Here is an 18,990-nt window from a genome sequence, read left to right as displayed (position 1 = left end):
CTATTTTATTGACACAAAGGAAAACGAGTGTTTTATTCACTTTGTATGGCTTCATGTTGTGGCATTTAATTCATTTCCACATTAACTACTTGGCAAAAACAAACAACATAATAATACATACATCAAGTTGTCAACCATAAATATACCAAATGGTTACAAACATTAACACTGGAAGAAAGCCATTAGGTAACATTTGTTTTAAATAAATAAAAAAATCCCGCGACAAAAACTTGTCTGAGCTGCAAATATACAAAGTTGAACTTACCTGAGTAGCCTTCTGTTAAGTTCTGAATAGTAGCTTGAGTTTCCAATGTGAATAGATGGGGGGAAATGTTTCTTCCCTAAAATGTTTCAGACTTGAGGTAATATGGATAAACCACAAGCAACAAGCTACGTTTAAAAAACTATTAACAGTAACACCTTTGTCAATCTGAAAATGCCAAATGAAATGACAAGACATAACAGCAAGGTTAATTCTACCATAAGTAAATAACTGACATATACAGAATGAACCTCTATCCAACACTGAGAGTTATAATTCCATGTAAATGTCACACATACTGTACAGAACCGCACTGCATACATATACAAAACTTAACGAAATACTTCTGATTGTCTTGTGAACAGTGATGTCATGAGAATAAGGAACAGTAAACATTAAGTGCAAAGTTGGGGGTACTAGCTTAATTTTACAATGTTAATGTTTACACGTCTTTCAACTAAATAAATGTTTAAAAGCATCCATTTTTCAAGGCATTTCAAAGTGAGCAGACTGATGAAAATAAGGTGCTGTATTTGTAAGGAGTAATATAATGAAGGTCTAGTTTGCCTTCTTGGAAAAACAATTTTGTAATACCAATGTGCATCTGCTTAATACAAAAGAAATACACATAGATAGATCCCACTATCTCTTGGTGTACATTTTCAATGTTCTTTTTTGCTTCAGTGAATAAAAACGGCAAACATGCAAACCCCATAAAACATTCTCACTTAATCTGTTAGCACACAATATTGTCGAAACAGATAAAAAGGAGTAGGCTATACCAAACTCCCTTAATATTACTGGGTGAAAGGGACACTGAATATTGAATTTCCAAATGTTTAACATCTAATGGATAATATGATTCATGCTAGATATGACTTGAATTGTACATAGTAAATGTGTCAAAAAGGCTACACAGCATATTATTGTGCTGGGTCTAGTGTTACATTTCTCTTGAAAACGTATTACCATCACAATCAATGCAGAGCACTTTAAACACAAGAATACATTTTTTAAAATATTTGCTCAATAATATAAAAGTACAAAAGCAGTTAACAGAATATTATAGCGGTAAACATTAAACACTAATGAGGTCTTAATAGTACAGATAACACTAATGCTGTGTCCCAATTCGCATACTATCCGTCCTAAATAGTATTCCAAAATAGAATTAGTATGTCCCAAATCATAGTATGCTGAAATGAGTATACTCAAAATACCCGGATGGTCTACTGTTTCCGGTGAAAATTCGAAGTGTGAATCCATGAACACTTAACGACTGATATTACCCACAACTCACCGTTTAGTGACGCTACACAGCATTAATAAAATTAAATAAAAGATGCTCCGCTAAATTAATAAATGTAAGTATACATTAAACATTACATACAAAATAATAAATGAATAAATACTTAAATGCAAGGAAGAGCTGTAATTTGATGTCCGTGACAGTTAAGGATCACAGTGTCATCTAGGCAACAACGGCCACTTCCGTTTCGCGTTAGTATGTCCCAATGCATGCATACAGTTTTGCTGCGCACTAAAATGTATATACTTTCCATAACAAAAACAGTACATACTTTAAAAGCCATTGTATAAATAGGCGAATTGGGACGCAGCGTAACACAGGTATAAAATGCAGTGAAAATGTTTACAATACCATAATATAATTGTGTTTATTCAATAAGGCATAAATGAACAGCACCATCATTTAAATGTAATATTTGGTCTGCTCACTCACCCTCAGAAATGCCATTGCTGCCTGTGTTACTCAACGTTCCTTCTGTATCACTGAAACATGACATCACATAAATGTCAAACACTGTCCTCCAGCATAAAGGGGATGACAACCTTGCGCACATGTCTATTGCTTGGATAAACACCGTCAGCGACATCTGTGCCCGCTATCAAAAACTGAAGTGCTTACAGGTTAGTGTGTCTGGTTCTCAAGCAGCTTCTTTCTCAGTTCTCCACAGTTGCTCTTTGACCTCTGGGGGAAACGTGTTGAAGATACTCTCCTCCACAATCAGACTGCTCTTCTTTAGCAGTCTGCACTCTCCGAGTTCAACGGGGAGACACTCCAGCCTGTTGCCCCTCAGTTCTAGCTGGGTCAGATTGGTGAGCTCCCCAAACCGAGAGGGCAGAGACTGCAAACAGTTGTTTCCGAGGTTGAGCGTGCGCAGCTTCTTACACTGAAACAACTCGGGGGGAAGAACTTCAATCTAGAAAAAAACACGTATGAGAAAACATAAAAGTGAAATTAGGGTAATAGTTCTATGACAATAGGACGTTCATTCGAACTTACCCTGTTGGCAGTAACAGCGAGGTACTGAAGGTTCTGGAGACTTCCTATTTCCGACGGGATGCTTGTTAGATTGTTATGGCTCAGATCAAGAAACCTAAGCTTCCGGCAGAAGAACAGCTGATTCGGTATCTTCTCGATCTTGTTGCGGTTCAAATAAAGGCGCTCCAGGTTGGTCAGCGTACCTATCTGGAACGGTATATAAGCAATCTGATTATACCACATCTTCAGACAAACAAGTCGATGAAGATGCTGAAAACTAATGATCTCATCGATAGTCTTGAGGTTGTTGTCCTTAAGATCAATCTCCTGCAAGTTGTGCAAGCTGAAGATGGAATGCGGTATACGTTCCAGATCACAGCGGACCAGCTCCAGCTCGGTCAGGTTCACCATCTTCTTCAAGCTGTTGAGCACCATCAACTTTGTTCCTTCGTTGTTGATGGACAACTTCTGGAGGTGCATCCCGACATCCGTGACCACCTGGGGCAACTTGGTGAGGTTGCTTTTCAGCCTCAAAACCTTAAGTCGCTTCAACTCTCGTAGGCCGTCGATGACGATGTAGCGATTGTTGTCAGCGCTGAGGTTACCGGTAAGATGCAGTTCGCTGAGGTTCTTCAAGCTGTAGATCCATAGAGGTATTTCCTTGATGTCTGTAAATTTGATGTGCAACGATTTCAGGTTCTCTCTTAGAAACGCCAAAGCCGGAGCTTCTATTCTGGCCGGCGTATGGTACAGCCACATCTCCCTGAGGTTAGTAAGCTGGGCAATGATTGGCGGGATGGTGACATCGTGGATGAGCTCGAGTTTTAGGACCTCCAGCTCTACTAAGTCAAAAACCGTGTCTGGAATTCCACTAAGCATGAACAGATGCAACTCTAACTTCTCCTGGGAGTTTTTGGTAACCCTCTGCCGAAGTTTCTCCAAAGTCCATTCGTTGTTAAGATTCAGCTGGCGAAGTTTGTTCTCGCTCACCTCCGAGAGGAAAACCGCAAATCGTTTGGAATAAAGAGGATCGTATTGATCGATCATGTGCAGCATGAAGGCGAAGTCGTTCTTCACGTCCGGGATGTCGCTGTAGCTGCTCTCCTCTCTGATGGACTCAAAAGAATACTTCTTGAGAGAACGCCGAAGCATCCAGCTGAGGGTATACACACAGATCATCCCATACACAACCACCAGGCTAATGTAAAAGCACGCTAAGATTTTAAACAGAGTGGCCAGGGGATGTGCGCAATTGTACATGTGATAACCCGTGAGGTTTTCGATATCCACACTGCAGTCAACGCTGAATTGAATTTTGTGGACGTAGTATCCCGTGTAGGAGATGATGAGGATAAACTTGACAACTTTGATGATAGTTTGTCGTATGTAGAGTCTGTAGACTATGTCTCCCTCTTCAACATGAATTCGAAACTTCTTCACCTTCTCAAACAACGCCTTGGCCTGTTCGCCTTCCTTTTTGTCCAGTACACCGGTCTCAGAGTGGTCCACGATTCCCTGTTCGAAACGAAACCTGGTTGTTGACAGCATGGGAGCGCTCGCCTCCACGTCCTCGCTGACGTACGAAGCCTTCTTGTCGAAGGAGCCGTTCATTTTCCCGAAAGCTTTGGGGTCGCTCTCCTCCACCACCGTTTCGGACAGAGCTCGCGTGGTCCATGGCGAGTCGAAGCACTTCAGAAGAATGGACACGAAGTGTTCCAGTTTCGAGCTGGTCCATGGGAATTTGAACCAGAAGTTACTGCAAGCGAGGAAGATGAGCGTGTGAAGCAGCACCAAATAGGGAAAATATTTTGCAAACCAGTGGAGCTTGTTTTCGTAGCACACAGCATCGACGTAGTTATACTGGTGTCGGTCGAGGTCATACCGTATCCCTTGAGGTTCCAGGGTCAGGGGCACTGAACCCGAGGAGTTGAAATACTTTCTACAGGTCTCATTAACCACCCATTTGCAGGGCAGGCAGATCATCTTGTCCTGTGTGACCTGAAGTGTGCCTCCGAATACGGCGATCATTAGCATGACCACTGATATATAGTCCGTGAACACATCCCACCACGGCTTTAAAATGCGATACGCAGGTTGCGTGTCCACAAAATAGCGCAGCTCGGTAATAGGGATCATGATTCACCTGCAAGGAAATGAAAGCGCATTATAAGTGAATGTACAGTATATTAGCTCATTTGGCTCGCTTTAGACTGGAACGAGTGCATCTCATTTAAAATGTTTTTCCATGCAAGAACAAAACAAGTACACATTTCAACACAGTCTCGCTCATACAATCCAAATCTATTTTTTATATATATACCAACAGACTGAGAATAAAAAATGCTTTACCAAAGTCCAGCACAGCTGTCTTCTCTGGCTGCGGCTGCTACAAAAGAGGACTCCGCCAAAGGAACACTTTGGCTTTCTTGTCATCTATTATTAGCCATTTCCGATAATAACACTGAAGAATTGTCTCCTCTGGCTATGGTGAGTCCGTGACCCCAGGGTTCAAATCCTGTTTGTCTAAGGCAGGGCAGTGTCTGAAGTACTGTCTCCTCCGTTGGGTCTTACCTAACAGTCATGTCCATTCAGGAACTGGCACTCATCGCAGTTCATTTTGTTGCCAGGATGGGACGCACTCTTCCTGCCGTGATAAAGTATACAATACAATGTCTAATATTTGTATTCTGTATTTTCTTTGAGCCATTTTCAAAGCAGTTCAATGTTACATCTTTCTCGAGGGAAAAGGTTGAAAACTTGTTTCCTTCATTTATTTGAAATATTTAAGCCTCATGACATATTTCAGATTGTATACCCTAGGAAAATTCAACACACCGCAAAAAATGAATTTCATAGTTAGTATATACAGACTGTATATATAAACATCCATTAATCAAAATACATTTCCTTCAATCGGAGCCGATAGCCTTGTGGTTAGTGCTCCGACATATGGCACTGTTGCGCTCCGGGCGACCCGAGTTCGAGTCCCGGCTCGTGGTCCTTAACCCGATCCCACCCACCCTCTCACCCACTTTGTTTCCTGTCCTCTCATTGTACTGTACTATAAATAAAGGCAAAAAACGCCAAAAATTAATCTTAAAAAAAAAAAAAACATTTCATTCAAAAGCAAAATGATTTTGGGTTGTTTTCTGAAAAACAAAAGTAAAAAAATTAAAAGGGTCATATGGCACGAATACATGTTTTTCTGTGTCTTTTGTGTGTTATAAGTTGCCCATGCATGTATTAGACACGTAAAATTGCAAAAATTAAAGTGTGGGAACAAAAGATGCATTCTATCTAAAAGCGAATGCTCACCCGGACCTGCCTGAAACGCCTCGTGTAACCACACCCCCACAAATCCACGTCAGTTCGTGGTATGATTTGACTAAGACCGCCCAAATGTAAACGCAAGTAAGGTGGGCGTACCTGTCAGTACAATTGGTTTGGCAACTGATGTTCCAAATATGGTAAGAGGCGTTACATTTCCGTCACACGCTTGCAGTATTCGACCAATCACTACGCACTGGTTAACTGGCCAATCATAGCACACCTCGCTTTTCAGAGCCATGAGCTTTGTAAAAAATCTGCGCGTTTCAGAGAGGCGGGGCAAAGAGGAGATACAAACATGCAGGGTATGTGGAAATACAGCGTTTTTTTAACCTTAAATTGTGTATACACTAGGGCTGCACGATAATTTATCGCGATACCACTAAATCCTATTGAAATCAAGCTATGCATTTTGTCGATATGCAATGTGTAGATTTTTTTCTTTTAATGTGTAGCTTGTCCGTGAAGCACGTCTCTGGGATCAGTAGGAAATGCTGCTCGGTCTAAAAGCAGTGCGAGTTTGAGTCGCTTATAATGTGCATTTGAAAAAGCAACACCGTCAAACATGATCATTATAAATATACTTTATTATCATCAAAATACCTAATGAGGCTTGAGTAACAGTGATAAAAAGATGTCCATATGCATTTCCTAGATTCTAGAAGGTGTTATGGTCTTCTTCTGCAGTGCGTATTTGGAGTTTCCGCACGAGAGCGCCCTCTGGCTTTCGGATGCAGCAGCATTTTCCCGTACTTCACTCAAAAGCTGTGCATAAATCACGTGATATTTATCGGCGGTTTATCGCAACAGCCCTAGTATACACATTGCATTACATCTAAAACAAACGATAATATTCCTTTAAGCCGTGTCATATGACCCCTTTAAGTCAGTCTATGCTTAAAAGAGCAATCGGTTAAAAAGCTCCCAGTTGGGTAAGAAGAATACACCGAAAAACACATTAGGACACATTTTATCTCTTTACTAACTACGTAGTTCAAGTTGAGCTTTTATAACCCCATGGCCAGATATTGATGCTTGTTTTAAGCATAACATTGCTTAATTGTTTCTTTCAGAATAATATCATAGGTCACTTTACTTCTCAAGTAAATGTATCTTGATATTGTAATTTTTAAACTTTGTACCGGAAAACAAGACTACCAAGTCAGATATTCATTTTTGCAGTGAATGGTTTCATTATATTAAAAGTGTAGTAGCCATGTTTTTGTTGTACTGAATACTGTTTGACCATGGTTTTACAACCAACACAAACTATGGTTCCTATGGCAAAACCATGGTTAATTTGTGGTTACTATGGTATAACTTTAGTAACCAGGTTTATTGTTTCTATTTATAGCAGAAACATGGATAATATTTGCAAGGGCTTGGAAATATAAACTATGGTTGTTAAAGTAAAAGTATATAGGCCTACCCTTATATATAAGCAAATGATATGCAAATTTGGATTGCAATAGTTTTACTACAGATAAATATGTAATGGATAATATGATTATTATAGTGAGACAATAAAACAATACTAAGTTGCTATTACATTAAACTATGGTTACTGTAGTAAACCCATTATAATTTTGTCATGGATAGACGAGAGGATTGGATGATAAATCAAAACAGTAAAATGATAAAGATGTGGACCGATTACTAAGCAACTGGATTAATCCAGTTTATCTGAGATGTCCACCACCACAGAGATATCAACTCACCAGTTACCCTGAAAAAAGCGCATGTATGTAGAACAATAGCCATCAAACAAACAAAGAGGAACAGTACAGTTCGTGTTGATCTGAATAATGAAACAAGCCGCTCTGTATGTGTTGTTGTTTATAGTTTACGGTTTGTCTCTGTATAACGGGACAGTGTGTGTTTGTTGTGTTCGTAAAGGGAAAGTGTGTAACAAGAGAGTGTACTCACCAGCTGTGTGTGTATGTGTGCTGTCACCGCTCCATGTGTCTATCCACCAACAGCTGAGATGAGAATAAAGAACACCGAGAGAGAAAAACACGGCAAAATCTCTGCTGCAGGGATCAGATGAATATTTAATACTCGGATCAGCACACTAGAGGGCAGTGATAACTCAGGTTTGGGGTTTTGCATTTTTGTCCGTTCATTACTGCCCCCAGTGGACCGGAGGAAGTGGCTGCTGAATCGTGTATCAGCGTCGCTGCCATATTGGAAAGGGCAAGATTCACTTTTAAAAGCGAACGGAGGAGGTGAGGTGTTTATGAATAAAAAGCGCAAGGCAAGTTTATTTAATACACAAAGTTCATTGAAAGTGCTTTACAAAGAGAAAAAAGAAAAACAATGAATACAAATAATAGTAACAATAAAAATGCTTTTAAAAGCAATTTAAAATCACAATAAAAACTAAATATAAAAAAAAAGGAAAATACAAATAAAATACATAAAAATAAAATGTAAAAATGAAAATAAAAAGGGAATACATCTTATTTTTCAAAATAATACAAACAACTTTTGCATTGTCTATAGCGTGAGTTTTCATATGAATTCCTTATGACAGTAAATAATTTTTAACTCATATATTATTTAATCAGAAAATATATTGTTTTTGTAATACGCAAAGTTAAAAAAAAATCGAAATCGAAATAGCCTATAGCTTTCCAAATCACACAGCTCACAGACAAAATGTTCATGCTCTGCCTTTTATAAGTCACTTTAGAAAAAAGCGTCTGCAAATGAATTAATGTAAATCAAAGACAACCCCCAAGGCACCTGGGTCAACGCCATTAGATCAAAATTAAATTGACTACCAAAAAAACCCTGAAAGTCATTCTTAATGATAACAGTAACTTTTATGCTTATATTATTTTCCATTTATTGCGTATACTACACCATAATTTTGCGTGTACTAGCCACGGCTACAAGACCTGCCACACACAGCTGGCCTTTGTATTCTTAATAAACTCCTGGGTAGAAACTGCACTTTGCACTGATCCAGGGACAGAATCTGGCTATGTAGGTTAACTCCATACGTCACAAGCGAAGCAGCTAATCTGTTTTCAGATCAGCAGCTAGCAGGAGATTCCCACCAGCACCTCCATCGTGAACCAGTGCCAGGAGAAGGCAGGCTTCCATGTGTCACCGTTTACATTTCCCACAGCGGGAGGCTTAAACAAGGGCCACTTCATGCAGGAAGGCTGCAGGTTATGTCAACAAAGCCCCAAACTCTGCTCGGCCCAAAGCTGATTTCCAAGTAACATTGTTTAATGTAAGAGATGTGTAGTATAGACCTAAATCTCTGATTGTCTCTCTTTTTATTTTGCCGCCAATGAGTTTTTTACAATGCGAAAATAACTAAACACAATTCTATGAACTTGTGTTGTTTTTTGTGCAATTTCAGAGTCAACATTGAGATGGTCTTTTGTATCTTTTTAATTATTTCCTGTACAGATCTTTAGAAAGACATAGAAAGCCACATAAAGGAAAGGAAAGTTTATGGCTTTGAAAACATACAAACGCACTTTTAAAAAGTGACTCAACCCCACGCAATCTGTTTTTCAGATTGACTTTCACATCCCTGATTAGTTTTGATCTGACAGCTGCAAGCTTAAAGCTTTTCAGCGAGCTCGGTGGTTCCCCACACCAGGTGGTCTTTTCATCCCAGTGAAAACCTCACAACTATTCATCATTAGGGGTAAATACGATTATTTAAAACGCTGTTTAATATAGTCTTTATACAGTTTTAATATAGTAGTTTCACAAAACAACATCCAGCCGGCTTTGGGTGGAATAAATCAATCAAAACATATACAGTATATCACTCAATGTCTTGTAATTTCAGCTCCAAAGCCATCTCTCTCTCGGTGTCGAACCCCCCCCACCTCCGTCCTGTGATGCCGTGATTGTCATTTATGCTAAACACCTCTCTCTATTCCCAAGGCAGTTTCATAATAGAGCTTGACTCTGAATGGAGGCCTTATTCCCAAGAGTGAAAGACACAAGAAAGTTGAAAAAGGGGTATTGGACTCAGTGAAAAATGTGGTTTAGGCAATGATGTAAAGTGAATTCAGCTTCGAGCAAAGAGGAAGTGGGCTTATGGATGCTAAGTGTAGAAGAGGGAATAGAGTGAGCTTTTAGTTCACCAGACTGAGTGAAGCATTCAGACGGATGCTATCCACCACTTGGATTTGTTCAGGAAACAATTCAGAAGAGCACCATTGAAATGTTTTCTCATAGCATAGTAACCATTCCTGAGGCTATATCACGTTCTTAAAAACATGTAATTGGGTTTGACAACAGTTCAGTAAAGTGGTCAATAACAGGGTATAAGTACAACATGAAAATATAAATCACGTGCCAAAGATTATTTTTTTTAAATGAATTCTTGCATTAAAGGGATAGTTTCCCAAAACTGAAAATTCTTTCATCATTTAGCCTACTCACCCATTTCACACCTGCATGACTTTCTTTTTTCTGCGGAACACAAAAAAAGATATTTTGAAAAATGTTGGTAACCAAACAACACTGGACCCCATTGACTTCCATTATAAATACAAAACTACTACTATCTTCTTCTGTATTCCACAGAAAATGGAATCCCCTTAAATACAAAATTTTTGAAGTGGCATCTGCAAATAAATGACACTAGACCTTCTGTAATTTTTGGTGTACTAGAATTATTTTACTTGTCTAGCCATTTTTGCAACAACGTTGCTGAACATTACATATACATCACATGACATAAAATTAGCAAGTTGTTGCACTTTTAATTTCTTCTGTACAATTTATATATATTATATACATATAAATGAGATAACTCCGTTTCTAAAAATGTTCAAAAATCATGTTTTTTATTATGTTTTATTGTGTTAGTTAGCTGTATTTTTGAGTAATGGCTTAAATCAAAACAAACCAACTGTTGATTGATATTAATTGGAATGCAAAATAAAAAAAAGTGATTTTCGAACCCAACTCTTCAATATATATATATATACATACAGTATATATATATAATACATTTATTTTCTACTGTGAATATTTTGGGATTTTGCATCACTTACAGCACATCATTTCCTTTCCCAACCTCAACTGTTTGGCCTATTTTTCGTCGCTGTCCTTCCAAAAACTCAGATGTCCAAATTCACAGTTTTTCAGGGAATGGAAAAAAAACACTGTACTTCTCTAATGGTTAAATATTGTGTTGTCAAAGTTGACAAGCACTTTTTAATTTAATTTAATTTACTTTTTATATACAGTGACAAAAATAAAATAAAAAATGATGGAGGTTTCCGAAGGACAGTCGTAATATAGTAATTATACTTATGCCGTTTCTTAAATATCATTTAAAAGACTAACTTCTGCTACATGTTTTGCTTGCACCTGCTTCGCATAAACATGCCTTGGTTTAGAATATAAATTCCCAACAATTTCAAAATCCTGTTACGATCAAATTGCCATTAAAGTGGTCAATTATGCAGTCAGAACTTGTCTGCTGTCCATCTTGTGAGTTTCTGTAGTCACTCGACCGCTGCATGCGTAAACTGTGTTGTGAAGGAAGGCTAAGGCATGCTGTGAATGAATGGAGACGGGGGCTGCATTCCTGGGCCGGGGCTTAGTGGACTCAGTTGAGTGGGTGTGTGCAGTAGGTTGTGAGAGTGTGTATGTGCTGTGTGCCCGTGTGAATATAAGGGAATGCGGCACAACGGCAACCACACAGCTAATTAGTTCAACCCCTGACAAAAGGTGGGCCAGCCACTGAAGAGAACCCCCGGGGCGAGCGTAACGGGCTCCATAGATCGTTCCCGAGGCTGGAGAGGAGACGGGTGATAGGGGATATCGTGCTCACCCTTTCTGGAGCTTAAGTGATGTTTATTAAGTTTGCACTTCTTCAGAGCATGTAAGATCTGGACGTGGTTTACAGGACGTTTGGGAACAGAATTGGAGATAATGTCGGGACCGGAGTCTGACGAAGACAAAACCTTCAAAGACTGTGAGTAAAAGTGTTTAATAGATTGTGGATCTTCATGTCTTTAAAAGGAGAAATTCAGCATCTCCAAAACATGTCCAGAAATGTTCAGCTGTGAATTTGTTTCTATCAAAGCTCACTCATAAAAACACAAAGTTTTGTTTGGTAAGTAAGACGACTCATGTGCCAAAAAAGTGGGCGCTCACATAGATTCAGACAGGGTGGTGCTCACTGCTCACAGCAGCTGACTCTTTAAAACAAACAAAATATTCACGCTGTGAAAACAACCCACATACATAGTATTTCTGCAAAAATATATCTACGGTTCCCTTTCTCAATATTATTGCTGACCCCTTTTGAAGGAACGTGATTAAATCAAGACTGCACAAACAGCGGCGTAACTGTGGGTGTGAAACACTGTAAACACACCGCACGCTCTGAGCTGTAGGGACGGACCCGTGGGCACCTGTTTGTTTTTGCTAAATCTGTTCCATGTGCTGATGTTTGGACAGCCATCATACAGTACTGATGTTACCGTGGATGATGGTATTTGAGTGGAAAGATGAAGGTAAACAGCAAATCCAGAATAAAGGTAATGACTTGATGATGAAGTAAATATAAGTCATTAAGTAATGAGAACAAATAAACAGAAAATAGCATGTATGAGTGTAAAACACAACTCTTAAAAATAAAGATTCATTCTTTGTCGGGCTGTATGGTTACATAAAGAGCATTAACAGAGCATTGACAGAACCGTTCTGTTGCACAAAACTTTCTTTGAAGTGAAAAAACTTTTGACAAAAAGGTTCTTTTAAGGCATTGCTTTTTAGCACCTGTTTTAAGGGGGAAAGGGGGAAAACAGTCTGTCAAACACTCAGTAAGAACAAAACAGCCTTGAGAATTCATGGCCATATTTTGACATCTCTCACCAAATAAAGATCATGCAAGATAGCTGCAATTGAACTAAAAAGGAACTTTCAGCGAGACAAGCCATTGACCATTTGTTGACCAAAACTGTGGTTTTGTGATTTCTCTCAGAGAAATATCAAATAAACTTTAATAATCAGAGGAAAATATTATTGCTCAGATGTTGCTCTTTCATAACTCAGGAGATTTGACGGAGTTCTCAGTTGTGTTTCATTTAAGTATCAACTTAGTCTCAGATGTTTCTAAAATTGCTTGAGCTCATATTATTGAGATCTCTATTATTGACTTTTGATTGTAGACTTAACAAATCTCAGTTTGACACATTGTTGAGATCTATCAGATATATCATGAGAAATAAGTGGCAAACAAGTCCATTTGCTCTCCATTTAATTTCCCCAGAGGAAAGAAAAGATTTGATCTGTTATTTTTCGTTCTCATGGGTGAACAAACCTTGTAAAGAATTCCTTGTGGCCCCTTAAAATCCTGTCAGCTGGACACCTCACAGAACACTATAATGTATATAGGTTCAATGTTTATAACATCTAAGAGTCTAAGTGGTTACACGAGAGGTTTTTGACTGCTGTGTTTATTGAAATTGTGCCCGGTCATCAAACAAAATTCAGTTCAGAGAGTGTCAAAACCAAACCGTCCTGATATAATTTTACAACATCCTAAATCACCTAACAAGTTACTGCAATGGATAAATCACCGTTTAATATAGTTATAGTGTTGAGAGATGAGAGTCATTTGGCTTTTTAAAATCTCTCTTAGCATTCACACATTCCTATAACAAGCATTTTGTCCATCTGTTGTTGGCTTTTTTAATCATTACTTCTGTTTGTCCTCTCAGTGAATGTTGTGGGGATGCTGCACAAGTTCTGGGAGCAGAAACAAGTGAAAGATGTGATGATGGACACAGAAAATTTGGTGGTCTATGAGTCCACCCCCTCACCCAGCCATCCATACATATGCTACGTCACTTTACCAGGAGGTAGCTGCTTTGGAAACTTTAAGGTAATTTCAAAACATTCTGAAATTAATTGAATGTAATTCAATTTTTATTTTTCAAAAGTTTCTTTCTAGTACAAATTAAGCCCCTTTAAATGCAATGAAAATGTGAAAAACATTATTGAGTTGTGACACACAAACGCTCATATACATCTGGTAATTCTGGAAAGTTGTACTATTTGAAAAATAAACTCTTAATTATGGAATGTAATATAATTGCCTGAGATGAACAAGTTGTTAACTTGAAAAAAAAGTTGTTTCCATTAAAATTGTGAAAAAAAAACGTAAGCTAAAAAAATACAGTAGTGGCCAAAAGTAATGTCCAACGTTGAAAATTTGACTCTTTATTCAAACATATTATTAACAATGTAATACAATGTTTTATGTGTGTTGTGTAGTTGTGTTTGGATTGTAAACTGACGCTGACAAAAAATGACAGACAAAACTGACAAAAGATTACACACAACACAGCAAAGACCCGCAGGAGAATGATGAACAAAATATTTTATTTTTTGGTTTATTTCCTGTCAGCTTTTTTTATTGTTTATAAATTAGAATAAATGTCATATTCTAAATAAACTTTACCAAACAATTTTTCTCAAATAAATACTTCAATCAAGTTCAGTATTTTCTCCATACCTTACTCCTCATCTTTTGATGTTTTACAGTATAGTTATCTAACCTGATGGGACTTTAAAACCAAATAATGGACGAAAATGCCCAAATATAAGCATCACTCTTGACCACTGTACATGCAAAGCCACGCAATAAAAATCTGTATAGTTATTGCAACACATGTTGACTTTCCGTGACAACATGCTTTAATATTTAATAAGCTGAAAAGTCATCACTCTTTAAAACGATAAAAATTTTTGATCAGTTTTTGTAAAACACAGACACACAATGACACTGAATATTTAATCCACAGTGTATCTCAAATAGCGAAAAATTGATCAGATCAAAGTCAGCGCTCTTTTGTGTTTTAACTGCTTTGCTCCTATAACTGTTTTCATTCCAGCATGTCTGCACATATATTAATTGTATTACACATTAAGGGTTTTCATAAATATTACCAATTCAGAAATGATTCTTGGCGCTGTTAACCTCTATCTTTCTCTGGTCGTGTTTAGGTAGCATAGACATAATCCCATGACGTGGTTTGATGTGACTCGCTTTTGAGAATTTATTTAACGTCACGCATAATCAGAGTGTTTATGCTATCATGAAAAATTCCTAATGATTATCCAATCAGCGCAGCTCATCATATTTCATGATTATTTTATCAACATTTCATGATTACGAGAAATGGATAGCCTCTCTCTCTCTCGCAGTATTGTTACAGTAAAGCAGAGGCCAGACGTGATGCAGCTCGTATCGCCCTGATGAACTCCACGTTTAATGAGTTGCCCTGTCGTCGTATCTCTCCCGACTTCATATCACGCAGTGTGAAGGAGGCAGTCAGCACCACCAGCGTGAGTATTATTATATTGATCTGTATTAACAAATTGTTGAATTTCACACTCATTCGATTTTAAAGGATGGAAGTTATTGAAATAGGCCACCCACTACAGATACATGTCCATACTTTGGCTTCATCACACATGCTTTACCTTGACCATAAATACAGAGCCAAGAAGCTATTTGAATGATAAATTGGCTTTGTACCAAAAATAAAACCTTGAAAGAGAAAACGAATGTCGCCCTCCTTCACCCTAAACCTCGCTGCCAAGATTTTCACAGTTTGTGGGAATGTGGGTGTGCATGTGTAGGTGTGCATGTGTGGTCTCGCTTCACTCTCATGTCATTTATCCTCCTCAGTCTTGGCGTTTTCTCCTCCAACAATAAAGACAAGATTCCCTGACTGAAAAACAAAGCAAAGGGGTGTCTAATGAAACCCAGACCACCCTCTGTATTTGTGTCTGGCCGGCTTGAGTAATGACGCGTCTTGTGTTTGGCAGGGTAACATCGCGGACGCCTCTGACCCTGGTACCAGTGTAGGAGCCTATTGCCTCATGCTGGAGTTGAACACCGGGAGAACCATGCTGGAATTTCAGGTTGAGAAAAGTCTTTATGCAACCCTGATGAAAAGACCGGCTTAGACCGGCATTCATTCTTTTGAACGCAGGTTCAAGCAGGTTTACGGTGGTATGGCCTTTGTACGATAGCGAAACGTAGCTGTTGAAGCTTGTTGACCAAAGAAATCTTGGTTAAGAAACCTGACGAGGAGACTAATACAACAGCATCCCATGCTGGGGACCAGCTGTATAAACTTCACTTTGCTGGTGAACAGCAGGTTTTTTCAGCAGGAAGAAACCGTCTGAGATTTTCAGCATTTAGGTTTTTTAAATGTGATGTCATATATTTCTTATAGTCACATTGATGTTTGTGCTTCATTCGACCTTTATGAAAAATATGTTTATTCAAGTGTCCTTTTAGCTTAAAAATAAGAAAAAATACTTTCAGTCTACTTTTTATGTACAGTCCAAAAAAATGCTGGGTTATAAATGAACTGTGTTGCTTTAACCCAAAATGCTGGGTTGTTGGGTCAAATAGAAACATTTTCCGAACAGTTCGGTTTTTCCCTTTTTGATCCAATGCTGGGTTAAAAATAACCAACCATTTTAGAGTGTAGCTGCGAACCAGCTGTGTTCTTAAAGTTTATACTGTTAACTTGAAGTACACATTAAATCACACTTTTATAAAAAGCAGGCCAGTCTAATCCCAAGTAGTATACTAACACTATATGCTTGATCTTTGGTACACTTCATTTAAATTTGATTCAGTTTACTAGCATACTTTTTTATTGTTTTGGAAGGGCAAAGTTTTTCTGAATTGAGCAAAATGTATAGCCTATATAAAGTGCTAAATGATGCCATAAAAGAACAATTTTTGGCTGAATGGTTCCACAAAGGACCTTTAACATCCAGAGAACCTTTTGTTGAGAACCTTCTGTTGCACAAAAAGTTTTTTTTTTTTGCAAAAGTAAGAAAGAAATGGTTCTTATAAAAACATTTGAGTAAATGGTATACTTGGGTCACCAAAAATGGTTCTTCTATGGCATTGCACCTTTGTGGTATGAATGATTCCTGGAGCAAATGCATGTAACCAAAAAGAGATCTTAAAATGAGTCAGTTACTCACTTTACTCGCGCTGAGGCTGTTTTTCACACCGTCTGCACGAATCCTCTGTATGACATCAGCCTGACGTGAAGGAGAAACTGTAAAGCAACAAAACATCTGTTTAGAACTAGCACTTGTGTTAAATGACCACAGCGTCAAGCCTAAAAATAACCATGGACGTGATCATTTCACAATTCATTTACACATTTATACACATCTACACAAACTGTTGATCTCTCGGTTTTAATGAACGTCAAGTGACTAAAATGTGACAAAATTAACTCGTCTCTCTCTTTTTTGGTCAAGGAAATAATGACAGTTTTTCAGCTTTTGCACTGGAATGGGTCTCTGAAGGCTTTTCGGGAGATGAGATGTAGCCGACAGGTAAGAATAAATACTGTGGCATACTTTAATATTTACTTCAGTAAACTGTAGTAAAATTCCTAGATGCTAGTGTTTGTATTATAGTAAAAAATAACTATATTACAGTACTGTATTCATTATAGTTAATGTTACAGAATACTATGTGAAGTTATAAATAAACAAAGTGCATTTTAACATACTACAGTACACTTTAGTTTACTATAGTAAATACAATACTACAGCATTTTCAAATGTGTTTTGCTTTTGGGTGGTGGTCCAAAGTGTCTATATTCAATAACTGAATATTCTGTCTTTTTTCATTTTCAACTTTTTCCAGTATCTGTCTATTGAAAAGTTAAAATCTACATGCACAATTTGATCATCATTCATTCAAGTTTTGGTTACACACATATAGGTTTACGGACTTATTACATCACATCCCTTATAATAAGAGATACTGTATTACTTGCAAATAAAACTGAACAACACCTTAAAGTTCTCTTGATTTCTTGTGTCTTCAACAGGAGGTGATCCTCTATTATTCACAGCAGCGTCTGAACGAGCTCACACGCAGTCACATGGCTCTGGACTGGTTGCAGAAGGAGCGTCAGTCTCCCGGTCTGCTCTCTCAGGAGCTGCAGCTGGCCATGAAGGAGCTCGGGGAGGCCCGGCGAGCCGGCAGGGAGCTCCGCTTCTACAAAGAGAAGAAAGAGATCCTGAGCTTGGCTCTCAGTCACGCTAACGCTGAGGATCTGGAAGGATACCAGAGTGAGGAGATGTGCTGGAGAGAAGAGACTGAGTATGAGCATCAGGAGGAGAGTATGGTGGATGGCGAGCACAGACAGTTTTACCCTCAGGGGAGTGTGAGTGATGAAGAATCAAATGTATATACTGTACAATTTAATTAGGATTTGTTTATAGGTGTTTTAATGTAGTATAAGATTTTCACCATGCTGATAACACAACTACAAAATCTAATAGGTTCTGTTACAAATTCCATTATGAACCATCAGATGTTTACAACTAAAACCATTAGTATTATTTGATGGCGTTCTATTGGTTCATACAACATGCCACCAGACCCACAAAGACCATTATATATAGGCCTACTGTACATTTTCCATTTTAACCATCACATCCGTTAGAATTACTGTCATGGTTTCTGTTTTTTAATACATAAAGGCATGACGTTTTACTAATCAAAAGAAATAAATATTTTAGTCACATGTCGGTTTAGGTTCTCCAATGAAATGTAAGAAATCTGTCAGACAATCTGCCTAACATAGCGCTGCATTCGTTTGTCATGCACTTACCGTCCACCAGAGGGCGGTGTTTCTGTACTTTTGTAACGAGCTCTCGCTCCTGATTGGAGTGGACAAAGCGCTAACAGCTCTGTCATTATTCATTATGTAGCTGTGAATAGGTCTTTTTTTTAAACAAATGCACACACGCTCCTAATCAGCTCCTATTTAAAATATGCTTTGTGAAATCAGGGCTTTGCCAAAGCAATTGTGAATAAATGTTGAGTCTATTTGCAATGTGTTGAGTTAATTGGTACATGGAGGCTGCGACTGATGGCCATACAAATTGCTTCTTTGTGAAGACTAAAATGTGTTTTGCACAATGTTTCCTTTTTTAAGGACTAACATCATATCTAAAAAATAAGACATCGTTCCATACTTTTCTCTATTATAACAAGCAAACGAAATACAAGTTTTAGCTCTCATTTGCATGTGTTGGCTATAACAGCCTCCACTCTCAA

General features: G+C 38.2%; 2 protein-coding genes across 4 annotated transcripts; one reads left to right on the top strand and one right to left on the bottom strand.

Moving 5' to 3' along the window:
* Positions 1-395: 395 nt before the first annotated feature.
* Positions 396-10,304, bottom strand: lrrc8ab (leucine rich repeat containing 8 VRAC subunit Ab). 3 transcript variants are annotated; one of them, XM_057319632.1, is made up of 5 exons: positions 10,290-10,304; positions 7,800-7,852; positions 4,896-5,190; positions 2,568-4,689; positions 396-2,484 (listed from the first exon to the last, which is right to left on the bottom strand). In XM_057319632.1, the coding sequence occupies exons 4-5, from the start codon at positions 4,680-4,682 to the stop codon at positions 2,209-2,211; spliced, it is 2,391 nt and encodes a 796-aa protein (XP_057175615.1). In that variant the 5' UTR covers positions 4,683-4,689; positions 4,896-5,190; positions 7,800-7,852; positions 10,290-10,304; the 3' UTR covers positions 396-2,208. The 3 variants fall into 3 exon arrangements, with proteins under 3 accessions (XP_057175615.1, XP_057175632.1, XP_057175623.1); XM_057319649.1 differs by lacking the exon at positions 10,290-10,304 and having other exon boundaries at positions 5,118-5,190; positions 7,800-8,102; XM_057319640.1 differs by lacking the exon at positions 10,290-10,304 and having other exon boundaries at positions 4,896-5,186; positions 7,800-8,102.
* A 939-nt stretch (positions 10,305-11,243) lies between these two features.
* Positions 11,244-18,990, top strand: lix1 (limb and CNS expressed 1). The gene is made up of 6 exons (XM_057319662.1): positions 11,244-11,835; positions 13,589-13,752; positions 15,078-15,218; positions 15,705-15,800; positions 17,172-17,249; positions 17,753-18,990. The coding sequence occupies exons 1-6, from the start codon at positions 11,793-11,795 to the stop codon at positions 18,134-18,136; spliced, it is 906 nt and encodes a 301-aa protein (XP_057175645.1). The 5' UTR covers positions 11,244-11,792; the 3' UTR covers positions 18,137-18,990.

Source organism: Triplophysa rosa, linkage group LG2, assembly GCF_024868665.1.
Source record: "Triplophysa rosa linkage group LG2, Trosa_1v2, whole genome shotgun sequence".
Classification (NCBI taxonomy): Eukaryota; Metazoa; Chordata; class Actinopteri; order Cypriniformes; family Nemacheilidae; genus Triplophysa; species Triplophysa rosa.
This window is presented reverse-complemented; position numbering and strand designations above follow the sequence as displayed.